The sequence below is a fragment of the Syngnathus acus genome, chromosome 24 (assembly GCF_901709675.1).
Source record: "Syngnathus acus chromosome 24, fSynAcu1.2, whole genome shotgun sequence".
Taxonomy (NCBI): domain Eukaryota; kingdom Metazoa; phylum Chordata; class Actinopteri; order Syngnathiformes; family Syngnathidae; genus Syngnathus; species Syngnathus acus.
The window spans coordinates 1652911-1675294 of NC_051108.1; the positions used below are offsets into that span (position 1 = coordinate 1652911).

Consider the following 22384-nt stretch of genomic DNA (forward strand, 5'->3'; position numbering starts at 1 on the left):
GCTACGAGACGTCAACGCGTCAGCCATGTTGGATGTGCAAGATCTGTCTTAAACCAAAATACTCTACCACGCGCATAAAGTTAATGGGTCTCATTAGATTCTATATTTTGAATGCATTCAGTGAGGGGGGCGCAGGTTGAAAAGAAACGCATGTGACTCTCGCGAGATTGAATCTCTTCCAGTCCTTCACAATCACAGACGATTCTTGTGGTGGTACGCTGGCTCTCTCTAACGGTAAGCACAAGAATCACAAGAATCAACGAATATGATGTCCAAATTTAAAACGATTTAGTTAATTGAGACAGATTTAATACTTAACATTAATATTGTATTGCATTTGATGCTTACCTATATTATTATAGTCGACAAAGCTCAACGTTGCTCGATTCACTTTGTTATTAGTGTGGCTGTGTCAGGACGAACTATGGTTTTCTAAATGAGCTCCGCCTCTAGATGTGTAGTGCACCATTTGGCCACAAGAGGACAGCAAAGGATGACATTTTATCCTTGACAATGGGCGCGTGCTAGTCTTCCAACTTTATATGATGTAATGCACAAACTTACCAAAAGATACAACATAGTATATTTAATACAATAATTTAAAATAAGTATAGAATGTACGTACAGTTGTTATTTTACAAAAGGGTAAGATCAACTTTGTTCAGGTGATGTTTGTATGAGTAAAATTTAAAAAATAAATAAAAAAAACACTTTTGAGCCATTGTTGTTGTGATTATGGTAGCAGCTTACAGTGTTGTTTGTTCAAAGTCGGGTCTGGCAGGAAACTTTGCCAGTTGGGAAAGCCGTTGCCATGGCAACGGCTTCCTTGTCGTGTTGGTCGTCCTCGGCTTTGGTGGGGTTCTTGTGCTCGTGGTACTCCACCACCGGGTAGGTGACGGCGGTCAGCAGCAGCATTGCCAGCAGGATGTACAGTTTGTACTCCAGACACAAGAAGGTGCTGTATGCAAACGCAATCACAAAGCCCAGAGATTCCCACATGCGGTAGTTGGCGAAGGCCGCCTCCTTCTCGGCGGGGAATAAGATGCCGTACAGCGCTGCCGCGACAACAGAGACAAAAGCAACAATGAATACGAAAAAAAAAAAAAAGTCACCAATTTTTGTTGCATCTCCTGACCGTTGGTCTGCGTCTGCCAAATGGCGTCCGCCATTCCCCACAGGGCGGGATACACAAAGAAGACAACCAACTGGTCAGGATGAGGCCTCCAGTACAACAACCCAATGATGCATGAGAAGTTCGCCACCGCCGCTAAAAGGAATTTCAACACAAAACATTATGGATTGTCGATAGAAAACAGCAATAGGCGCGACAGAGGCGGGACTTTTACCCAGTAAGAATAGCGCCGCCCTGCCGGTGTAGCGAGCCAGTCGTCCAAAAAGGAAGGAGCAAAGGGAATTAGATGCCCCGAAACACATCATCACAAAGCCCACGTAGTGAATACCCAAGGCGCACGTCACGTAGTTCTGAAAACAACACGACATTTATTACATCATCGACGGTGATAAAGGACAAATAGCAGTGCAAGCTCACCTTGGTGTACTCGCCGGCGAGGAAGCTCTGCTCAAAGCCGCTGTACATGGTGAGCGGGATGAGGATGAGCATCCGCCAGTCCTTCAGAAGACGGAAAGTGGCCAGGAAGGTGTGGCAGAAAGGCTCGCCGCTGCCGCGGAAACGACTGGCCCGCTCCTGGTCGATGTTGTCCAGGAACACGGCCACGATCAGCATGGCCAGCACGCCGACGCCAATGTAGCATCCGACCAGGGTCCACACCAGTTTCTGCTCCGGCCTGCTGGTGGTGCTGTTCGAGGGGATCGTCAGGCCGCAGTCTGCGGCCCCGCAACCCCGGAGCTGCTCTTCCGAAATGTCGGCTGCCAACACATCATTGACACCTCAGCCACATTTTCATCATTCAAACTGCTCCTGGTAGGTGCAGTGGTTACCTATGTTAGTGTCCTGCCCGAAGATGAGAGAGGACATGAGGTTCCCCCACACGGCCGACGACTGAAAGATGAAGAAGAAGATGCCAAAGTACTGGTTGATGACGTCCGAACCCTTCTTGCCCTCCACGGCCGCCTGCTTGTTGCCCGAGATGGTGAGATAGGTACACTTGGCCGACCACAGAGGGGAGCCCCCCAAGCCCAAGATCACAGAGGTGGGGATAAGCGTGTACCTGAGGAATCATCACAATTTTCAAAAAGTGCCAATGTCCTCCCAAAGCGACGCAAGCAGAGGCGAGCACGTCAACTGCACGTGGTCCTCACCATCCCGGGTAGAGGTTCCCGAAGGAGTAGGAGACGTAACAAGCCATGGTGGCCACGATGGTCCACTTGCAGCCCAGGTTCTTGATCATGATGGGAGGCAGGAACATGGAGGAGATGATGATGGACGCATAGATGACGCTCAGAGATGTCACACCCATGCCCTCCTCCGCATTCAGGCTGCTCTGAAGAGGGAAGCCGCATAACATGATGTATCTTTAAAAATCAAATGTGGCCCTTGGACACAAAACGCAAACATCTTGACTCGCCCTCAACATTACTCTCATTGTGGCTTGTAAACATTGGTAGGATTACACAATGGTAATAAAGAAATATCAGACATTTCATTGAACAGAGATGAACCATGACAGCAATACAAAACTGATTTAGAATTCAAATAAAGCTAAAAAGTAGATTTGTCAGTGTGTGAGAAAACAGAACAAAATTTTAGGAAGACAAATGTTTTCATTGAAAATTAAAAACATGGATTATGAAAATGAAGAACATACAAGACAAAATGAGCCAAGATAATACAAGTTGAGCTTGTATTTTTACCTGGAGGCTCTGCAGTCCACCATACGCCGTGAAGAGCGACAGAAAGCCCAGCGACACCACCAGCACATTCTTAAAGTTGCGGCTGACCATGGTTGCACTTCCAATACCCAAACAAAAAAAAGAAAAATATTTTTCGAACAAACTCTCACAACTTGCTGATGGTGGTGACTCCTGAGAAACAAACGGCTGTCGACTAGAAGAAACTTTCTGATGAATACTCTTTTACTGGCAAGAACAAAGTGCAACCACATGCGCGCGCACCCACACACTTATCTTTCATCCTCATATAATTATTTCACAGTATAATGCATCAGAATTTTTGTGATGAGCACTTGTTTTATAACTACTGATACCAGGAACTCACTATTGCATTGTCATACACCCACACACACAATCACACACACACAGGCTTATCTTTGGTCTTCATGTCAATATTTGACAATATGACGCATTAAAAAGTTGATGCAAACTCACAACACATCTTGGGAGTGTTGGGAATAACTCCCAAGGTAGTTTCCACGTGATTCTATTATTACTATGTCCGCTGGGCCCCAAATTCTGCAATTGAAACCGAATATGTGACAGGTGCCAGTACACGACAAAATGGGACTTAGAAAAAAGCAAAGGGACTCACAGGGATCACGGACATATATGAACTCACAATGCTGTTTACTTGCCACACAAGAGACCTCGCGGTTGGAGCCAGAGGGCGGCCATTTTACGTTGCCACCGATGGTTAAACGGGGGAACACTCAGAGTGATTAATGCCCATTAGTGTTGGCTCGTCCGTGAACGATTCGTTCAAAGGAACGATAGTGAACGAATCACTTCTTTAAGTGATTCGTTCTTCTTTAACTTTCATATAACGATTCGTTCAAAAGAACGATAGTGAACGAATCACTTCTTTAAGTGATTCGTTCTTTTTTAACTTTCATATAACTTCAACCAGTAAGTGTCAGTAATGCCCATTGAAGTGTGTGTGTGTGTGTGGGGGGGGGGGGGGGACGATTCGTTGAACGATTCGTTTGAACGACTCTTTTGAGTGAAATGATTCTAAAGATTCAGTTCACTTAAAAGAACCGGAATACACATACCTAATGCCCATCCCTGGCGTAGATGTAATGCTATCTCGACGTCATGGTTACACACAGCAGCCGTGGTAAAGGCCAAAGGTTTATGGAGAGTTATTCTAAGGGCGTTGACTTCTCGAGTTTACAACCACGCTGTTTGTTGTTTACAAAACACACGCTGTCGCTAACAAGTTGAATTAGGGCTGATGGTTTCAAAGTTGGGTTTCTAGGCAGGTTATGCGTTTCAAAGTTGATTTAGTTTCAAGAGAGAATTAATTTTTTTTAAACTACATTACATTTTTATCTTTTAACAATACACTAGGGGTCGCTGTTGACCTATAATGTATGTTAAAAAATATTTCAAGTGTGCAGTGCAATACATAGAGAAAGCAAATGAGTCATGAGATTTTTTGCCTTTGAGTCGAAAGAAAGGCTGGGACGTGAATTTGTATAAAAAATATAACAATTTTATTTCCAGCTACAAAGCGAAACATGTAACAATTTGTCACATTGCTCAATAAAATATTAAAAAATACTGTCGTCCAAACAAAACAAAACAAAATCAACAACAAAAAACCCACTATTGATACATTTTGGAAAAAGCACACAACAAATACAGCTTTTAAATTAACTTACACTGTACAAATATATACACCATTTACACGTTTCTGCTTGGAATGAACTAACAATTCTTCCAGTCTAGTAATCCTTCTCAGTGCCGTGGTCACTCACGCCCACTTGCGTCCGGACGGAAACGCTGACCTTTGGACAGGGCCCACATTGAGGCCTGTGCTAACACACACACACACACACACTCACACAAACACACACACGAAGGGGAACAGTAGCCCGGCTGTGGTGGGCTGCATTCACCTGTCTGGGCGGGGGAGTCATTACCCGCCTCATTGAGAGGGGAGGTCAAGAATAAAAAAATAAAAAAATGGACGGGGCGTGTTGTCCACATTATTACTAGTGCGGGAATCTCTCCCAGGGGCAGCAAAGTGCACCAAGCCGCACGCACAAATACACGCGACACCAAAAGTGGGCGTGGCTACTCTGACAAAGCAAGCACAAAAACAAGGCTTGTGTATATACGAAGGGAGCTGCGAGATGAGTTCTGTTTTCAAGTGACAAAGCGGGCGTGGGCCCTTTCCCGGCCGGGCCTCCCTCACGCCATGTCGCCCATCATCTTCTTGTAGTAGACGGACTCAAAGATGTCGTTCTCACCGGGGCAGTTGTGGTGGCAGGCGCACGATTTGATGAACATCATGTGCTTCTTCATGACCTGTCCGTCAGGGCACTTGAACTCCATGGGCAGCGTGGTGGTTCGGTGGGGGGTGCAGCAGCGGCCGTCCAGGCACACGCCGCAGAACTTGGGGCGGTACGACTTGGTGGTGGTGCAGCCCGAGATCTCAAACTTCATGGGCTTGGACAGGCGAGGTGTGCGGATGCACTTTTTCCCTTTCTGAGAAAGCAAGAAAAATATATTCAATTTGGAATCAATGTTGACATGACTGACTCATTTGTTTAAAGGTTGCAAAAAATCACAAAGATGGCCTTTGGAATGGAGTACTGACCCGGATGCTCTGCTCCAGATGGGACTCGCAGGGGCGCACCATACACAAGCGGCTTTGCTTCTCCAGGCGGCACTCGCGATTGTCGTTGGTGACACGGGTGGAGACGCCCAAGCCGCATGTCTTGGAGCAGGCGCTCCATTCGGTGGTCTGAACCAAGCAGTTCTCCCTCATCATGGACGGATCGGGACCGTAGGTCTCCTCTTCGCGGTAAGCTGCTCGCAACCAAACAGGAGGCAAAACAGCCAGATTAGCTGACGGCGCGCAAACAGGAAGCGGCTCAGGCGGGATCGGATCAACCGAGACTCACCGGGTAAGACGGAGCCCATGAAGGTGTTTGTGTGCTGCGGGGCATCGCACACCCACTCCTCGCAACACTTGCCGGGCACCTTGACGCGTCTGGGCGCCGGGCAGTCGGGGCTGGGCAGGCGCACGTTCATGGAGCACAGGGGCACGCAGCCCACTGCCCCGTCCAGGCAGGTGCACTGGTACTTGCAGCTGCTCTGGAAGCTCTCGCCGCTTCTATACACCATTCCTCCAAACACGCAGGTGGCGCCCTCTCGTGCTGCAAACGCAAACATCATCCCATTGGTCAAATAAAACATGGCAAAAGGCAAGTCGAATAAATTGAAGGTTGGCATAGAAAAGTCGAATCAACTTAAAATGGGGTCATTTGGACCTGCCACACTTAAAAAACTTTTGTACATCATCTTCTCGAGTTGCTCACAGTGCAGCTTGATAAGCTCGTCTCACCTGTGCACACTCCGATGCGTCGATTGATGGGCGAGCCAAAGTCACAGTAGAGGCCCTTGTGGGTGTCGCAGGCGTCCCTCTCGGTGCACAGCTCTCCCATCTGCTTGGCGCACACCCGGCAGCAGCCGCAGCCGTCGGGCACCAGGCTCACGCCGGGGGCGCACTCGGGGGGCGTGGAGGGGCACGAGCACGAGCCGCCGCACTCCTGACCGGCAGCCTGAAGGCGACATACGTGTGTCAAACATACGAACGGTCGAAGGAACGAGTGAATGAAAATAGCAAAAGGTCTTACCAGGGTCCAGATCAGGGCGCACACAAAAGGCAGCAATGTCACTTTCTTCATGGCGGGCATCTTGAATGGCATCAAAAGTTTCTTCCTTCAGCTGAGTAAGTCTTCCTTTTTTTCCTTGATCGAGTTGATCTCTTGTCGGCGTCTCCTCGCTTCTGGAGGTAAAAGCTAGACTTTAGCTCGGGTCGATCTCGCTCTGAGTTCTAGCGGCAGCGCGCTGCCGCCTTTATAGCGCTCGGCCCTCGGCGGAGAAACGTCACCGTCGGGGGAAGGCGGGAGGCCGGGGGGGCAGCCCTGGACAAACATGGACATACTTGGCATTCTTTCCTGGCTTCCTGACCCCCACTCCAGACATCCCACATTCCTGCCGTCTGAACGCAAGGAGGAGGAGGAGGAGGAGGAGGAAGACGACGAGGAGGAGGCTGGGCTAGCCAAACAACAGCCGGCTCACTCTCTCTCTAAACTCTCGCTCATCTGGAACAGGAAGTCTGCTCAGAGGAGGCCCGGGACCCCACACTGGGAATTCCTCAAGTCTGACTTCACAAATACAAAGCCTATAAATATGAATTTTCAAAAGAGGCGGCCACATGAAAAGGCAGAAACGAGCATGAATGAATGAACAAGAAGGGGCGGGGGAGGAAAAACTCGGGGGGGTTTGGAGAACCATCAAAAAGGTGGACTTGGACTCTAGGACGGTGCGGTTTGCGTCTGGAGGGATTTTTGTCAGCCCGCGTCATGGTTAAGATGGCTGACGTCGTTTTATCATTCCGACGCGCTCGCAGGCGGTTTGGGACGTCTGCGCTATCGCTCTGCGGTCCCAATAACGGCTACAGAGAATCTTTGAAGTCTCAGATGAGAGCCATTTCCACTCGTAGTGGCCGCTAATGATCTCGCCTTGTCCTACTTTTAAAAATGATCAAGGCCTGATGTCATATTTTAACTCACTGGCCGTTACTAATAAAAAGACTCCTTTCAAAACATTCAAACCAAAACCATAAATAGGATTAACATTCCCGTCCGTACGTGCATGTTTTTTTCCTTTTTACGTGCGGTCCACTTCAAAAGTGCCTCGTCAGTGTATTAGCTGACAGAAGAAGTATGTTTGGTACAAGATGAACTTTTGGATGTTCTGTTTTTCAGCTCGCCTCAGTCAGGACAATTGGCGGGTCAGGGAGGAATTTAAGTGAAAATGCAGCCGCGGCGAGGCGAGGCGAGGCGAGGACGTACAGTACAGCGAGGCCGTATTGTCGGGAATAACTTTCCTTGTTCTCGGCTCACCTGCCTAATGTGCTTTGGTGCGACTTGAGAAGACCAGGTGCAGAGCGTACCCGGGCCAGGTTTAAGTAGTACTTGAGGAAAAAGGCTAGACAGGGGTTTGTGTATTTTTTTTTTTAGGTGTGGGGTGGGGGGGGATCACACACCAGGCTAGACTCTTATGAAAGACAGGCCTGCTCCGTGGCCAGCCAGCCGACCGACCGGCCAGCTAGCACATCGGAAATGAGAGAAAAAAGAAAAAAAGAAACCTGGAGCTGCAGGAATGTGTGAGGAGAGCCAGCAGTCAGTCTTGTTACTATTTGCAGGAAGCGTTGCCATATAAGGGCGTCTGCTCCTTCCCTAATATGGAGATGTTCTCTCTTTCTACACTGGATGGGCACAGAAGGAAGACAAAAAGCCGAGGATATCGGACGAAAGCAGACGCCGTCGAAAACATGTCAGCTGTTACGTGCAAAGTTCAGCATGAGATAATCTCGTCGGTTTAAAGGAACACGACACATCGCTGTGAGCATTGTTTGAATTTTCGTGGAGCTCTCTCTGTACAAGTAATAATTCTTCAATGGCAGCAGTCAAAGTGCTGAGAGCAGCAAATAATCGGCGCAAAGGTTGCTTCCCACCGCGTCTAGATCATCGTGTGACGTCACCGCGCTGGCTAAATGTAGCCGGCACCCGTGAAGTCGACAGGTGGTGCCATGCCAGGAGGGGGGGGGGGGGTCGGTTGATGAAAAAAAGGGTGGAAAGTGCACCTCTTGTTCCCCTGAGTGGGTGCTTCCATCACACCACGCTTGATGATGTCATCAATGACGCCGTCACTACAGAAAGGCTTCTGTGTTGCGGCCTGCGCATTTCGAGGCTTTCCCACTTTTCATATCAGCATGATTTTATTTTTTGTCCAATCAGAATTCAGAATGCCTTTCTAAGTGTGTTCCTATGTCAATCTAATCTGTCCAGGACAGAATGAGAATGTTGACTTCAGTATTGCACGTACAGTCAAGAGTACAGGCAAAATGTTTCGAAATCAAAACAAGTCCAGTGTCCTGGAACGAACCGTGCCGGGCCCGAGAGACGTCGAGAAAGTCCGACGCACGCGTGCCAACGCGTCTCCACATTTTATCAGCTCCCGGCTCGGTTTTGAGCTATATATTACGTTAGCGGCGGTTGGCGAGCCCTCGGAGGAATGTTCCCGCGGCCTTGGTCAAAAGCTGCCGCGCCGCTGCGTCAATTCTCAAAATGTCTTTACCTGCCGTCGTACTTTTCTGAACTCTCGCGGTTGTAAACAAGACGGCGGAATGCGGCCGTGACACATAACACTTACGCAGGCGACATAAGTTCACTCTTGTTGCTAGGTAGATTTTTTGGGCTGCCAATGTTTCAGGGTCATTATCAAAATTTGTCTCCAGCCGGAAGCGGCATTAAAGGAGTCGCTCAATATTCGTCACGCTTATCTCGAGGCGCCGCACTGTGTCGAAGGCCAACGATTAATTCCAAACTGTTGACAGATGACAAACACTCAGCGAGGATGGAAAGTAATAACAGAGGAGCGGAGTTGAGTGATTGGTTCAGCTTATAATAATGTCGAGGGAGGTGTTGGTGGGCAGATGAATTGTCAAGATGGAAACGGTGTCTATTTAAAGGCTCGCCGGCTGGAAAAACATCCAGACTGGAAACATGCATGAGACCCCAGCCGCCGTCTTTTTTTTTTTTCTTCTTCGGGCTGCGTTTTGAATTACGCCACTTTAATGGACGGCGATATATTATATACCCCAAGCATCTCCATTCCGCCGGGACGTAACTTGGACGCTCGGCGCATTTTTCGGAGCAATGCTTCCTCATAAATCATTTAGCTAGGCACATTTTTTGAGGGAAAGGGCAAAGGGGGGGCTTTTTGTTGCCAACTAACAAGGGAGGCGATATCACTTACACCACCATACTGAACAAAGTGTCTTTCACAAGCTCCAGATTTTTTCAAAACAAGCCATGAAAAATAAAATCCAGCAAACCCTCAAGTTAGTAGCGAGATTACAATTTTTTTAAAGCAATCAGTTTTCACGGCCCGGCCCCCCACAGGGCAACCAAAACCGTGACGTGACCCGCAATGAAAACCAGCACGACCCCCCCCGCCCCCCTGAAGGCGTCCCGCAGGTGGACACTAGCAATAGACGCAGAAGGCATGGCAACACATGTGGACAACAACATGAAGGGGATTAGCTGCTAAGGCACACTGGAAACTTCTGTTTTAGCATCGGCGCTGCAGACAGCGGGACGACAATCTGGTCCTCTTTCAACAAACACCTCAGCTGCTGCCGTCAGGTGGTCCCCGTCGTGTGGGTCCCGGACGGACCCGTTGCCTGTTCCACTGACCTTTCTTTCGGGTTTCTTAACCGAGACGCCGCGTTGAGCGCGTAATACTTCCTCTCCTGGACCTCACACGCGCAAGAAACCATTGGAAGCGTCCCGCTGTTTTCAAACTTAAACATGCAAAACGAGGTCACCCGGTGTCTGTGACCCCCGCCAGAAGGTTTCTAAATATAGCAAAAGGTCGATCCCGCACACGTTGCCACCCACAGATGCACTGTAATCTCTCAAGGGCCAACACATTCTTTTCAGGGCTGCTATGCTATTTTCACCATAGGAAATAATGGAAATGGAAAAAACTGTACAGTGGTCTAAGGTGGTCCATAATTCTTTTTTTGACTTACTGGAATGCTCTTGAATGTGGAAAAGGAGAGCCATAGTTGAAGCAAGCAGTAAAACACAAATGCGAACAGAGTCACGCTAGGGGCTGCTGTGTGCCCCAGCTCACATCAAACACTCACACCAAGACTTTTGTTATGATCGATTCAACTAGGAGTCAACGTTTTGTAACTTGGCGGTGGCACCTTTCACACATTTTGGGTCGGTGCCAGACTCAGTACTACAAACGCATAGGGCATATTTACAGTCGGGATGGTTTCAAAGCGATCAACTGGGCTGCCAGTTCGCAGCCTTGGCAGCTCCGGTAAATTTACTCAGCTTGCGGCGATGCGGACCACATCCGAGCACGCGGCCGTTTGAAGCAAATGCATATTGCTGCTTTAAAGGCGGCCGCTTCCCAGCAAGAACATGGAGCCCCCCGTCCTCGCATTAGCCTGGCGCGCGACTGCATAGCTGAGCTAATTAGCTTCCTGTAAGGGCCTTGGATGAAAACACGGCCTTAAATCACTCGGCGCTGCTTTTGTCTTTGCGGCTGCCAAGGTCAATGTTGACGTTCAAACGGGCTGTTTTTTCACAGGTGTTTTCGATCGAGGCCGTGCCAACGCTTTCACCTTAACATTCCTCAAATATCAAAGGCGTTGTTTTTTTCTGTCATCGCAGCTTTCATGTCGCGTTCGCCCAGCGTTGAGTAGTCGGAGCGCCGTTAGCTTCGACCTCAGAGTGGACGTGCTAATTACTGACAAGCTGTTTTGCGCGATTTGACCCACAGTGAGCACGGAGGAAGTTGCAACCGCAAGTCGGGATGTATTATTATGGAAGCCCGCCGATGCCGGACGAGGGTACATTCGAGGTTCGAGTGTTTAGATTATCGCGTCCAAGGTCCAGCGTTGCGCTGGAGCCCATTATTAAGTTGCCCTCGCAACAATGGAAATGGAAAGTGACCTCATGAGACTTCGTTTCTCTTTGGGAGCGCAAAAAGTATCGGGCTTGATGACGTCAGTCGACAAGTGACCACGCAGCCTCTTCCATTTATTTCAAAGTGGAAAGGCACCACTAAAGATATTGTTTTCAAAATGTTTAAAATTTATTGTCTTGGACGTATGTGGAAGTCATTCATCTACGCGGGTAACATTGCATCAAACTGAAACCGGCGTTCCCATGCTGTTATAATTGGTTCCAGATACAGTATGATTTTTTTTGTTTTTGTTTTAACAGCAGAGTGCCTAAAAAGGACCCCTCCCTGTCTGGGCTTTTCCCTCGTGTAAGTGTGAGCTGCAAGGCCAAACACTCACGCTCAACCTGGATCGCCACCTCGTGCCGTCCGAGTCACCGCTCTCGTCCGACCGGGGAGGTCACGGCGGGTCACCTCTTCGGGGGACTCTGCGAAAACATTTCATTGTATGACTGACTACTCGATTCTTGGTCATTGTTTACTCACAACAAAAAGCATGGAGTGACCTCAAGTCTATTTTTTACACATGGATCTCCAGCTACATAAATCCAATATGGCTCAAGGTAACAGAGTGTTCTTTTCTGCTTCCGAAGCGTCTGCTGCGGACTGGCAGTGGGAAAAAAAACTTTTGAGCCATCACGGCGGCCCTCGCAACAACACGCAACGAGACGGACGGCGGATTCCTCAGCGAGGTGAGGAGGAAGTGATGACGCAGGACGGCGGCGGCGCTCAGCTCGCTGTCAAAAGTTTCACACGCCTATCCGACCTCGAGGGCGCTCACGACATGAGCTAATATGTCGTACCGAGGTGGTAAACGAGCAGCGGGTGACCCATTTTGTCCATTTGGGGATGTTTACGCATGACAGACCACTACCGAGGATAAACAATCCTAATTTGAATCATCGCCAAAATAGATTCCATATACGACGACTATTACATTTGCTTCAAATCGCTAGCTATGCTACATGAAGCTAAAAATTGTGTTCAAGTAAAGACTACTTGGCTTGTCCACTATTAGCTCATGAATCCATCAGCACCCGAGAAGGTGGCGCCGAGGAAGGAACAAAGTTGTAATTTGCTGAATCAACAGAATATTTTGGGGTTAACAGTAAGGTCGCTGGATATTGTATCACTCCGTTGTTGCCATATAGCTCAAAGTACATTTTTAGCCAGTGCAGTTTAAACCCAATCCGTGCCAAAAGACATTAATCAGCCGCGCCTCGTACGTCTAAAGTGAGAACTTGGGGCTTTGGAGCCAAAGTCCCCGGCGTCCGAAAACATCACGCTCATGGTATAGCTGGCATGATTGAGAAGTGCGGTGCGAGCGTTACGCAACGCCGAGGTGTTGTGTGACGCCGCGTGAATGCCAGGCCTTGTCTGCCTCGGCCGGTTTGCGCGTCTCAACCGCTAGCTTTTCGCTCAAAGCCTAGCTTGTCTCCAGAGGACCTGTTCTCACGCCTTTACACTTCGATAATTGACACGAGCCAATTATCCCACAAATTTCCCGACTGGTTTTCCCCCCACTTATGTGTCAAAAAATCTGCTGGCTTTTTTGAAAGTACGCAGTCAATTCAAAGTCCGCAGTGTCTCGGGCGGCGTAAAGCACATCGAGCTCAAAGTCGAGCGTATTCTGGTCCGATCACGTTGGCAGGTATGTTTGCTTTATTGCCCCTGGCAGGACGGCCGTTCAGCGTTCGTCAGCCGCCTATGTTTACGCAGGTGCGGCCCAATTGGGAAAGGGGACGCCTTTATACTGTATGTGGCATTTGACTGGGCCGGGCCCAGCGAAGGCATTTCCTCAGCTTACTGGAAATGGAGCAGTAAAGGGTTAGAAACATGTCACACTCGGGGGAGAAATATTTAAGTGGCAGGAGCTAGATGGACACGGGTGTCATTTAGTAACATTTCTGAACATTTATCTTGAGCTAAGATTTCTTATTTGGGGCCTGTTATTGGTTTCAGAATTTGACTGGCCAAGTGGAGTTGACTTGTTTGAAGCGTCGGTCGGCATGTTCACATGTTTTTAATTGGCCGGCGATGTGATGCTGTCAGAGGGATCGCTCATCTCGAAAATATGCACAAGAGTCATAGATGGATCAGGCATTTTCTGGAAATCTTGTGTCATCCTTTGCTGTGCTTTCAGAAGAAACTATTACATAAACGTGATGATGATTTGCCAGACATTCTTCTGCAAAACATGGATAGAGCAAAGTCTTGTCCAGTCAGCAATGATGGCGTTAGCATTAGCAACTGCAGATGTTTGATTTGACTTTTTGAAATTGTGAGACTCTTTGGACTGAACATGGCCTTCAACTATCACAACACGACCGTTGTGGTTAAATAAACCCTCCCCCAGTTAGTGTTCAGTTCAACATGCCGCCGGACGTATACATAAGGTAAAAGTCGATGAGCTCCTGGACAAAGAACAAGCGTATAAATTTTGCCTTGATCTTTCATCTTGGCTGCGTTTGCCACACAAACAAGCTGCCAGGGGGCCCGAGATGTACACAAGCTAAAGGTCGACGGGCCGCTATGTACGCGCCACTTGAAAAGCTTGTCAACTTTGGCCCTCGCCCTCTAAATGAGCCGATGCTCAATGAGCCGCACTGTTGCGGACGCAAACACAGATGCGCGCCTTAAAACGCGCTGGGCCGGGTTGAGAAATTTGAAAGAAAACAAACAGGATTCCTGAGCGCTGCGCTGTGGCGTGAGGCCGCTGGACGCCGGCACAAAGAGGGGCCTGTTTGGCGCCGCGCTCCGTCCTTCCAGCGAACAGAACGGAGGTTCTGCGACGCTGTTGACCTAAGCTACTTTAGAATGTTTGCGCAATAGTTTTCTGACCGCTTGATTAAAAATATCGTTTGATGGTCCCTGCCCCGAGCGAGGGGCAGTTCAGACCGGTCTGATCGAGAGCCACGCGAACAACACGGCCTCTCATCAACGTGGAAAAGTCGGCCACAGGCAAACGATTGAGGGCCCGTGTCCCGCTTGGCTTTTTTAAATTATATAATACGAGAGCGACTCGAACTGCGAAATGTCTGTCACGCCGCTCAACGCGCCAACAGCGTTCCAGCATGTCATCGGCGGATGGAAACGTCAGTCAGTCGATGCGACATTTGCTCCAGATGCAAACAGATGGATAACCTCGTTCGTAATTTCCAATTTCCATATTCAGGATGCCAAACATTTCCTCTTCCGTGACTGCCGTGTGAAGTCGGCATAACCTAAAACCGTCAAGCTGTTTGCTGACTGTTCCAATATGCATTGCGTAATGCTTGTTTCCAACAAGTGATCCACGATTTTTAGGGAACCCTATTAAATTAAATTAAATATTGCTGTGGCGCCATCTAGTGGACTCTTGGCACCAATGAACTATGTTGATGTAACGTAAGGAACTCCTTTTGGTCAGGCCTTAGCATCTATAGTCAATAGTATGATAAAAATGAGAACAAAGTCATTAAGGCCCCCCCCAAAAACCGAGTAGCTGGTATCGGCAGCCTCCGCAAGTACCCGATAACACATTTTTGTTGAACTACTAGTCACAAGATAGTTTGCGTAGACGAGCTAATAAAGGTACTTTATTACTTCATAGTCTGCCGGCTGTACCATTTTTCTTAGTGCAGACAAAAAAAGATGTCGGCGGGTGTTTGTGGCTTTTTTTTTTTTTTTGTCTTCTCAAAAAAGAAGACTATTTGTTTGGTTTCTTGACCGAGTCAAACGGAAAGTAGAATCAGACATAGAACAACACTATAAACGGCCCACTCACATTCACACGAGACGCTGCATGCCTCCGCCAAGGCCAACGTGAGCAAAAAAACAAACCCTAATAAAAATCTCGCCAAGCGCAGGACCGAAAGAGCAAAACATTCAAGTGGACATAAAGCCAAATTTCCAAGCTGAAAATGCTTTTTAAGTGGGAGCCAGTCAGGTATGCGCGAAAGTTTGTGTTGCTAAACGAAAGGCATGTGCGGCTGGCAAACAGGAGAAGGATATATTAAGGCCACCGTAAAAAGAAAAGTCCATATTAAGAGCCTTGCTTGATGTGGCGCAAGATTTATAACTTGCAGGGGTCAAACTAAACAGTCCACAGCAGAAAAAAACCCAGAAATGCCCAGTGACCGGGTCCTGCTTTAAGATGATTTTTTTTTTTTTAATCTTACCGGAATACACAAAATACTAACACTCGCTGATCCTTACCAGAAGTCATGTTTACACAAATAGCTACTGTGAATTCATTCATTAAGCCTAGCCAGAAGCAACTTAAACCTATGCCAAAAATTAATCCCATTCACAAGTATTTTCTTAGTAACTATTTCTCACATTTTACTGTTGTACTGCATTTTAATTTTTAGAAAAATTCAATTATGATTATTTTTTTTCATTTTCTCATGTTCCAAACAGAGCATCCGCGCACGTCAGCCTGAGAAAGGGAAAAATGTCATCCGAGCCCCCACCAGGTGTGACGAACATCTCACGCCGCTGCGAGTAAACGCCGCTTCCTCACCCCGCCACCCGGCGTCCCGTTTGCCAGTCTCTGCCCCCTCCCCTTTTAACCTCTGACCCGGACGGGCCGCTCCGAGACGCTCTTTCACTTGTTAGCTTTGTCCGACTCAGATGTCAAACTACCTTGAGTGAACGCAGTGAAAAAGTGTGATGCAACTACAGTGTCAATTCCGGCTGCTATTTAACACGATAACAAAGAGCAAAAATTTGGTGTGCGTGTACCTGCATGTGTGGTCCGACCACATCCTTTTTTTTTTTCTTCATCGCAAGAACAACACGGCCACCTGCGAGCTACCGCCATGGTTCCTTCCCACCAACGGCGAGGTTGGTCACGCAGGTTGCAACGCGAGTGGCGTCACGCGAAGTCATGTTGGTCTCCCCGCAATTCTCCTCCATGGTTACGCCACTCTCTGCAAACATAGGAGGCCCGTTTCAACCCAGATGACATTTAAACTCGCAAACTGATTATTTGAAGACCTTTTTGTTGCCACATAAAAAAAAAAAAAAAAAAACACCGGCCTTGCGATATGGAAGCTGTTAACCCAAAACTGAGGACAAGCTCAGAGATGGGAATTCACCCAAAATGGCTACTGGCAGACTTTCTGTACAATTTCATTCGACGTTCTGTGTCATAAGCAAGTACACTCAAGTGTATTTTGGCTTAAAAGTGTCACTTTGAAGCGGCTTGAACATCCAGTCACATCCCTCGCGACCTGGCAGGCTACTTCCTATTGAGGAAAACATCAATATTTGCTAAATTAAGACCAACAGAAGCCTCTGGAGCAGCCACAACGCTTCTGTGGGCCCATGCTAACCTTCAACGTCTTTAACTTTGTGTACACGCTGCCATTGCCAGCTGTAGCTCATCTGTATTTATGAGCAAATATTTCTTTTGGGGAAGCGAGAGTACATGACAGAGAAAAAATATTTTGGAAGTCAAAGTTGGCATTCCTGGGCCACCGCAAGGAATTCTGAGGATGCAGGTACATCAACAACTGGGATTTATTGGGAGGCTGATGCACTAACGGAATAAATGCATGCTCAAGTTAACGGTTTCTGCAGGCTTTCATTAATAACGTCTAAAAATAGTACCGTTTGGACATCTGGGTCTTCATTACAACTGCTGGCAAGTTGCAATGCAATGAAAGAAAAGAAGAAAGGCACCTATTAAAATACAGCCATTACATTTCAAAAGGAATAATGAGAAAAACAGATTAAGGTTTTTTTTTTGGTGTCCTAGATCAATGCCTTAGACGGGCTAATGAAATAGCATCATAATGCACCATAGGCCTTCATAGCAGCATGTTGCTATTCAACTACTGCCCCCTGCTGGGAGGAACACCCATCACCACTTGATGCTATCATAACATTGCCATAGTGTACATAAACATGTGTTTTTAAAAAAAATAAAAGAGGTGAGGCAAAAGTGAAAAATGTGTCACCTCAACTGTTGAGATGACCTCAGTGGAGCAAAGTTTAATTTCCATTAATCATGGAAATAAGCATCATTCCTTACCTTCACACCTGCGTGAACGTGAGCCGGTCCTCAGCAGTGCAACTGTCAAACGATGGCGTCATCATCATCGTCGTCATGGGAATGATTCATTTGGCAAATTCTGTAATGAGCACTCAGTGATACACAAGTTGGGCTTTGACATTTTTTTTAAAGTTGCACTAAATCCTCAAAAGAACATTCCTTCCTTTTGAGTAGCAAATGAATCGATGAATCTGGAACGTCATGGATTGTTTAAGGTGAACGATTAAACTGCTCAAAGTGTACACCTTGTTAAGTCTCTCGGGGAAAAAGTACGTCGTAGGAAAAATGCGCTGGGCTCTTTGCAGCAACTTGCTACATTCCAAAAGAAGCGGCAGTCGCACCTCCTGGCGGTCCAGATGATGTATTCACACCTGGACGGGTCGGCCAAAGCTTCTTCCATAGCTGTGCCCGTGCCAAGGCAACATTTTCCTCCCGGGCGTCACCAACCTGTTACTTCCACCTCGCCGCCAGCCAAGGACGCAATGACTCGCCTGGCGTTTACGAGTCCCCCTGATCTCATCTCCCAACGTGGCAGCCCGTTTCCAGCGCCAAGATGACGCACGGCATTAGTACTAAACGGTTGTTTCGATTTTAACCCAAAATTTCAAGCCCACATTCAACTTGACATGATTATTTATGTACATTTATCGCATATTGTCACATCAAATTGACTGTCAATGCCTGGTGAACAACGGTGTTCCACAAGGTTCCGTTACTAGCCCACTTTTTTTTTTTTTTTTTTTTTTAAGTGTATGGATTTCAATCTGTTAAATTTGTTCAAATATTTGCAGAGAAGTGTTCAAAATGAAATAGGCCATCAGCCAACAGTTACGTTTTTGCTGACTTAAGTAGTCTCGGAAATCAGGACGTGCCGCGTGGACACCATTGACAAGTTGACCTTGTGCAACACAGTTCAATAATTGCAATGATGTATGTAGTGCAAGTTTAAAATACATGCAGTATATATACCATATATATATATATATATATATATGAAGACAACAAATTACCTGACCATGTTCTTCATTTGGTGCTCTTGTACTGGCGGCGTCACGGCAGCTCAATTTGCATACCATTCCAATAACGACTCACGCCGCTATGATAAGATATATTTAATAAAATGGGCACATGGGAGGCAGCACATTTGTCATTTACAAAAAAAAAATATACATGCACATTTTGATCTGTTATTTACTCACCATGTTGTGATGACTGCTTTTAGCTTCCTTCATATCAACAAGAAAAAGCAACTTCATGTTAAGCGTCTCACTCCACAATATAACCTTCTTGAAAAATCTTAACTTAAAACCATGCTATGTTAATTTATGCTTAGAAATTAGCTGAGTTTAGCCAAATTGTGGAATAACAGCACTAACTGTGAGGATTGCACATAGAATGATTGCCAACAAAATTAGACCCACCTGCACAAAGTCAATGGAATGAAAATAAAAGAGCTTCATGAAAAATCTTGCTTTTGCCCATATGGCAATTCTCTGTTTTGGTGAATCTGTTGTTGTGTCTGGCAATGTTCATTACCGCCACCTTAAGGCCTGAAGTGGAACACCATTGTCAGGTTTATTTTTAGTGCCGCACCACCGGTGCCATTCCAGTTCATCAGTGACAGAAATGTTTGCTTCAGCTCTTATCGCATTGACTCTGACTCGCTGGTGTGTGCATACCCAATCGAGTGGCCGTTGAGCTTTTACATTTCTTGGCAGCAGGAGACGACGTGAAGCGTCGGTAGGGGTGCGAAGTAGGAGGACTCACTGCTTGGAGGCGCCCCAGATGATGAGGCCAACGACGACGGCAACGACGACCAGGATTATAATCAGGATGCAGATCTTCTTCCGAGAGCTCCGCTTGAAAGAAAAAAAAAAGATGAATAATGTTGCGAGGGAACTCTTGCTAGATAGGGAGCTGACAGGGTCATCGACCGTGTTGCGCAATGCTTTTTTTCTTTTTCTTTGAACACCTCTAGCTCATCTCCTAATGATCCATTGCTTATCTCTTTTACCTGATAGTCGGCAGCACGTGCAAGCTGCTGTGTGGCACTCTGGACGTTCACATCTGCACTCTCCACATTGGCCTCTATACTGTCTGCAGAGGACACATAGGGTCAGGAAAGGGGAGCTGATCAATTTGCTTGCGTAGGATCTATTTCATTTATTTACATCTGGGTGGACGCACAACTTTGATGTTGCCGTGCTTCCTCCCGCATAAAAAGCATACATATTAGGTTTGTTGAAACTCTTAATGGGCCATAGGAACGAATGTGGTTGGTTGTGTAACTGGCCTTTCACCTAATTGTAGTGGGGACAGGCTCCAGCTCAAACATGACGCGAATATGGACAAATGCTACAAATAAATAAATAAAATAAGTAAAACCAATCCAAAATAAAATGAAAACAAATTAAAATAAATACAAATCCTCATTTAACCATGATATAATTAAAAAAAATGCTGCTTACCAATCATGTCGCCTTGATCGTGCACCATCGTCCCAAGGTCCTTGAAGATGTCATTGATGTCTGTGATGTCTGACTGCAAACAAGAAAATGACCAAGTTCAACGCGCAATGCTCACACTGACTGTCGAGTATTTGTGTTTGACGTGTTGGACACCTCCAGCTGCCTGATGGATGACTCTCTCTCCTGGATCAACCGGAGATCATCCTCGCTGACGGCCTCATCCTGGTCCTGCACCTGCATCTCACTGCAGCAATGCAAGTTTATTGTCATTTTTGGCTGAAATTTTTAAAGTAGAACTGACAAATTTGCTATTGTGTTTTAAAAATGATATTTTTTCCTCTTTATTGCAAATGCATTTAGGCATTCAGAGGGTTCTTGAATGGAAACAAAACCTCGATGGAGTTCAAATAAACAAATGCGCTACCTTGGGAAAGGGGTGACACTTCCATAATGAGTCTCAGGCTGGCCACCCTACAGAAAAAGGTAAACAGGATCACAAAATGCAAACATGAGAACCTCTGCCACCAGTGCCAAACAGTAGCAGTGACAGCACGAGAGGAAATGCCAACGGCCGCCATGCAGACTGGGGCTTTTCCTCACCGCAACGAGGCACATTTGCTGGTCCAAGCTACTCACCGACACCTTGGAGCTGGCTCTGACCCGGGCCACAAACTCTCGTTCTTTGTCGGCCGCCAACCGCTGCGTCTTCTGAAAGGTGTTCAACGCCGCCGAGAAGTCGTTGAGCAAACGCTCTTTTTGAATCTTTCTCTGCCTCTGAAAAATGACATTTTGTAAGCCAAAGTATTTCTCTTCAGAAAATAAAAGCAGCAGTACCTGGTCTGCGCCCACAGGAAGCGCGCTGAACTCCTTCATGAGCCGGTCCGTCTCCTTGGCGAGCTGGTTACCTTGTTGCTGGTTCTGCTGCCTGGCGACCAGTCAAGACAGTCACAGTCAAGAGTTTTCATCCCTAAAACTTGACCGAGTATCGCGTGAACTCACAGCGTCAGTTGCAGCTGGTTGCTGTCCTGATCGGTTCCAAGCAGTGACAGCGCCCTCTGTAGCTCGGAAGCTGCACATAATTGTCAGGAACATGATATGATGTGGGTTTAATGCGACTGTCAGATGATGTCATTCAAGTCAAATGTGTGGGTTTGTATTACTCAGCAGGGTGAGTCTCTGGATGTTGGAGCTAATGATTTGAACCAAAGCATTGGGCTCCTCCGGAAAGCCAGCCTGGTAGGCCATGATGGAGAACTGGATGGAGACACAGTAGTACAAAAAAGACACGTTGTTGTACTTCCTGAAATAAGTCACAAAAAGGAGCGCCCAGCTTTACTATTTCAATGCTCCAAAACAGATGGAGTGGTGACATGCGGAAATGAGCCTCAGGGATGGCTAAAAACAAGAGGGCGGACGTTCCATGGATGACTTGTTTTCGACGTGCTTTAGACGTCCGTTTATGCCAAACGCTCAACCGATTAGCACGTCGAATTCTAGGACTTACGAAGCCATATTATAGTAACTCATTTTTTTAGGTTATCGCCATTTTAAAATGTGAATTCATCAGGGAAAAACACCCCCAAAGACATTCGTGGTCATTCCTCGTCTCTAAGCACCAGCCCCGCCCATTCCAAGAAGACGACAACTATAAGTCCTATGTACAAATTCAGTGTTACATTAAAGGTTGTGTTTAGTTGGGAGAAAGAGCGAAAGGGTGTTTAAAAGTTTGACTAACCTTAGCGGTGGTTGAGGAGGAGAGTTGCGTCGGGACACTTCCTGATGTCGACCCGCCTTGACACGTGACGTAAGGGCCCCGTGACAAATCACGAGTAGATGGAAAAAGGTTTTAAAATATATATCTATTGTTTCATTTATATGTTTTAAACGCACTGAATAAAATGTGGGGGGAATAACATAAAATGAGGACGATTGTGCTCTTGAAATAAATTTAGGTGACGGATACACTGGCTGGCTACTTCCTGGTGTCGTCACGCCCCGTGCGTGACGTCATTTGAGCGCGCTGTAACGCTATAAAAATAAATAAAAGTTTTGCTTTTGAACGCACGTAATAGAAGAGAGAAAAACATTTTTTCGTTTCCAGGGATAATTTTGTTTGCCTTAATATTATATACATGTGCTTATTGAGTATCCCCGTACAATGCCAAACAAATTTGAGTGACTTTACTGAATGAATTTCAGTGCTGATCATCACACACAATAACACAATAGCAAGAATTTTACTGTCTTTAAATTCTGGGGGAAAACGTACCTCACTGTGTTGTTGTTTTTGGACACACATGCAGTCACATGGCATAGACACTGGTTTGCACAATACTTGGTCTACATTGTACATCTTCATACATGCTACAGGACTATGGTCTTTTGAAATGGTAACATAATGCAGAGGAAAAAAGTGTTAGCTTGAGTGTGACCCCCT

The 22384-nt window shown here is 46.8% G+C and overlaps 3 protein-coding genes across 6 annotated transcripts; all 3 read right to left on the reverse strand.

Annotated features, from left to right (window-relative positions):
• Positions 1 to 571: 571 nt before the first annotated feature.
• Positions 572 to 3607, reverse strand: unc93a (unc-93 homolog A). 3 transcript variants are annotated; one of them, XM_037245118.1, is made up of 9 exons: positions 3494 to 3607; positions 3307 to 3390; positions 2833 to 2929; positions 2281 to 2462; positions 1960 to 2189; positions 1550 to 1887; positions 1347 to 1482; positions 1136 to 1267; positions 572 to 1055 (listed from the first exon to the last, which is right to left on the reverse strand). In XM_037245118.1, exons 3-9 carry the CDS (start codon positions 2920 to 2922, stop codon positions 763 to 765), a joined length of 1401 nt encoding a protein of 466 aa, XP_037101013.1. In that variant the 5' UTR covers positions 2923 to 2929; positions 3307 to 3390; positions 3494 to 3607; the 3' UTR covers positions 572 to 762. The 3 variants fall into 3 exon arrangements, with proteins under 3 accessions (XP_037101013.1, XP_037101012.1, XP_037101014.1); XM_037245117.1 differs by having other exon boundaries at positions 3467 to 3586; XM_037245119.1 differs by lacking the exon at positions 3307 to 3390 and having other exon boundaries at positions 3494 to 3592.
• Positions 3608 to 4347: 740 nt separating this feature from the next.
• On the reverse strand, positions 4348 to 17557 carry ccn2a (cellular communication network factor 2a). Of its 2 annotated transcripts, XM_037244526.1 has the most exons (8): positions 17459 to 17557; positions 16165 to 16352; positions 11780 to 11867; positions 6522 to 6673; positions 6230 to 6446; positions 5787 to 6041; positions 5480 to 5691; positions 4348 to 5367 (listed from the first exon to the last, which is right to left on the reverse strand). In XM_037244526.1, exons 4-8 carry the CDS (start codon positions 6591 to 6593, stop codon positions 5071 to 5073), a joined length of 1053 nt encoding a protein of 350 aa, XP_037100421.1. In that variant the 5' UTR covers positions 6594 to 6673; positions 11780 to 11867; positions 16165 to 16352; positions 17459 to 17557; the 3' UTR covers positions 4348 to 5070. The 2 variants fall into 2 exon arrangements, with proteins under 2 accessions (XP_037100421.1, XP_037100422.1); XM_037244527.1 differs by lacking the exons at positions 11780 to 11867; positions 16165 to 16352; positions 17459 to 17557 and having other exon boundaries at positions 6522 to 6826.
• A 1019-nt stretch (positions 17558 to 18576) lies between these two features.
• Positions 18577 to 21919, reverse strand: stx7l (syntaxin 7-like). The gene is made up of 10 exons (XM_037244528.1): positions 21683 to 21919; positions 21108 to 21201; positions 20947 to 21016; positions 20782 to 20872; positions 20584 to 20721; positions 20372 to 20418; positions 20101 to 20191; positions 19948 to 20020; positions 19494 to 19576; positions 18577 to 19338 (listed from the first exon to the last, which is right to left on the reverse strand). The coding sequence occupies exons 2-10, from the start codon at positions 21190 to 21192 to the stop codon at positions 19243 to 19245; spliced, it is 774 nt and encodes a 257-aa protein (XP_037100423.1). The 5' UTR covers positions 21193 to 21201; positions 21683 to 21919; the 3' UTR covers positions 18577 to 19242.
• Between the last annotated feature and the right edge of the window lie 465 nt (positions 21920 to 22384).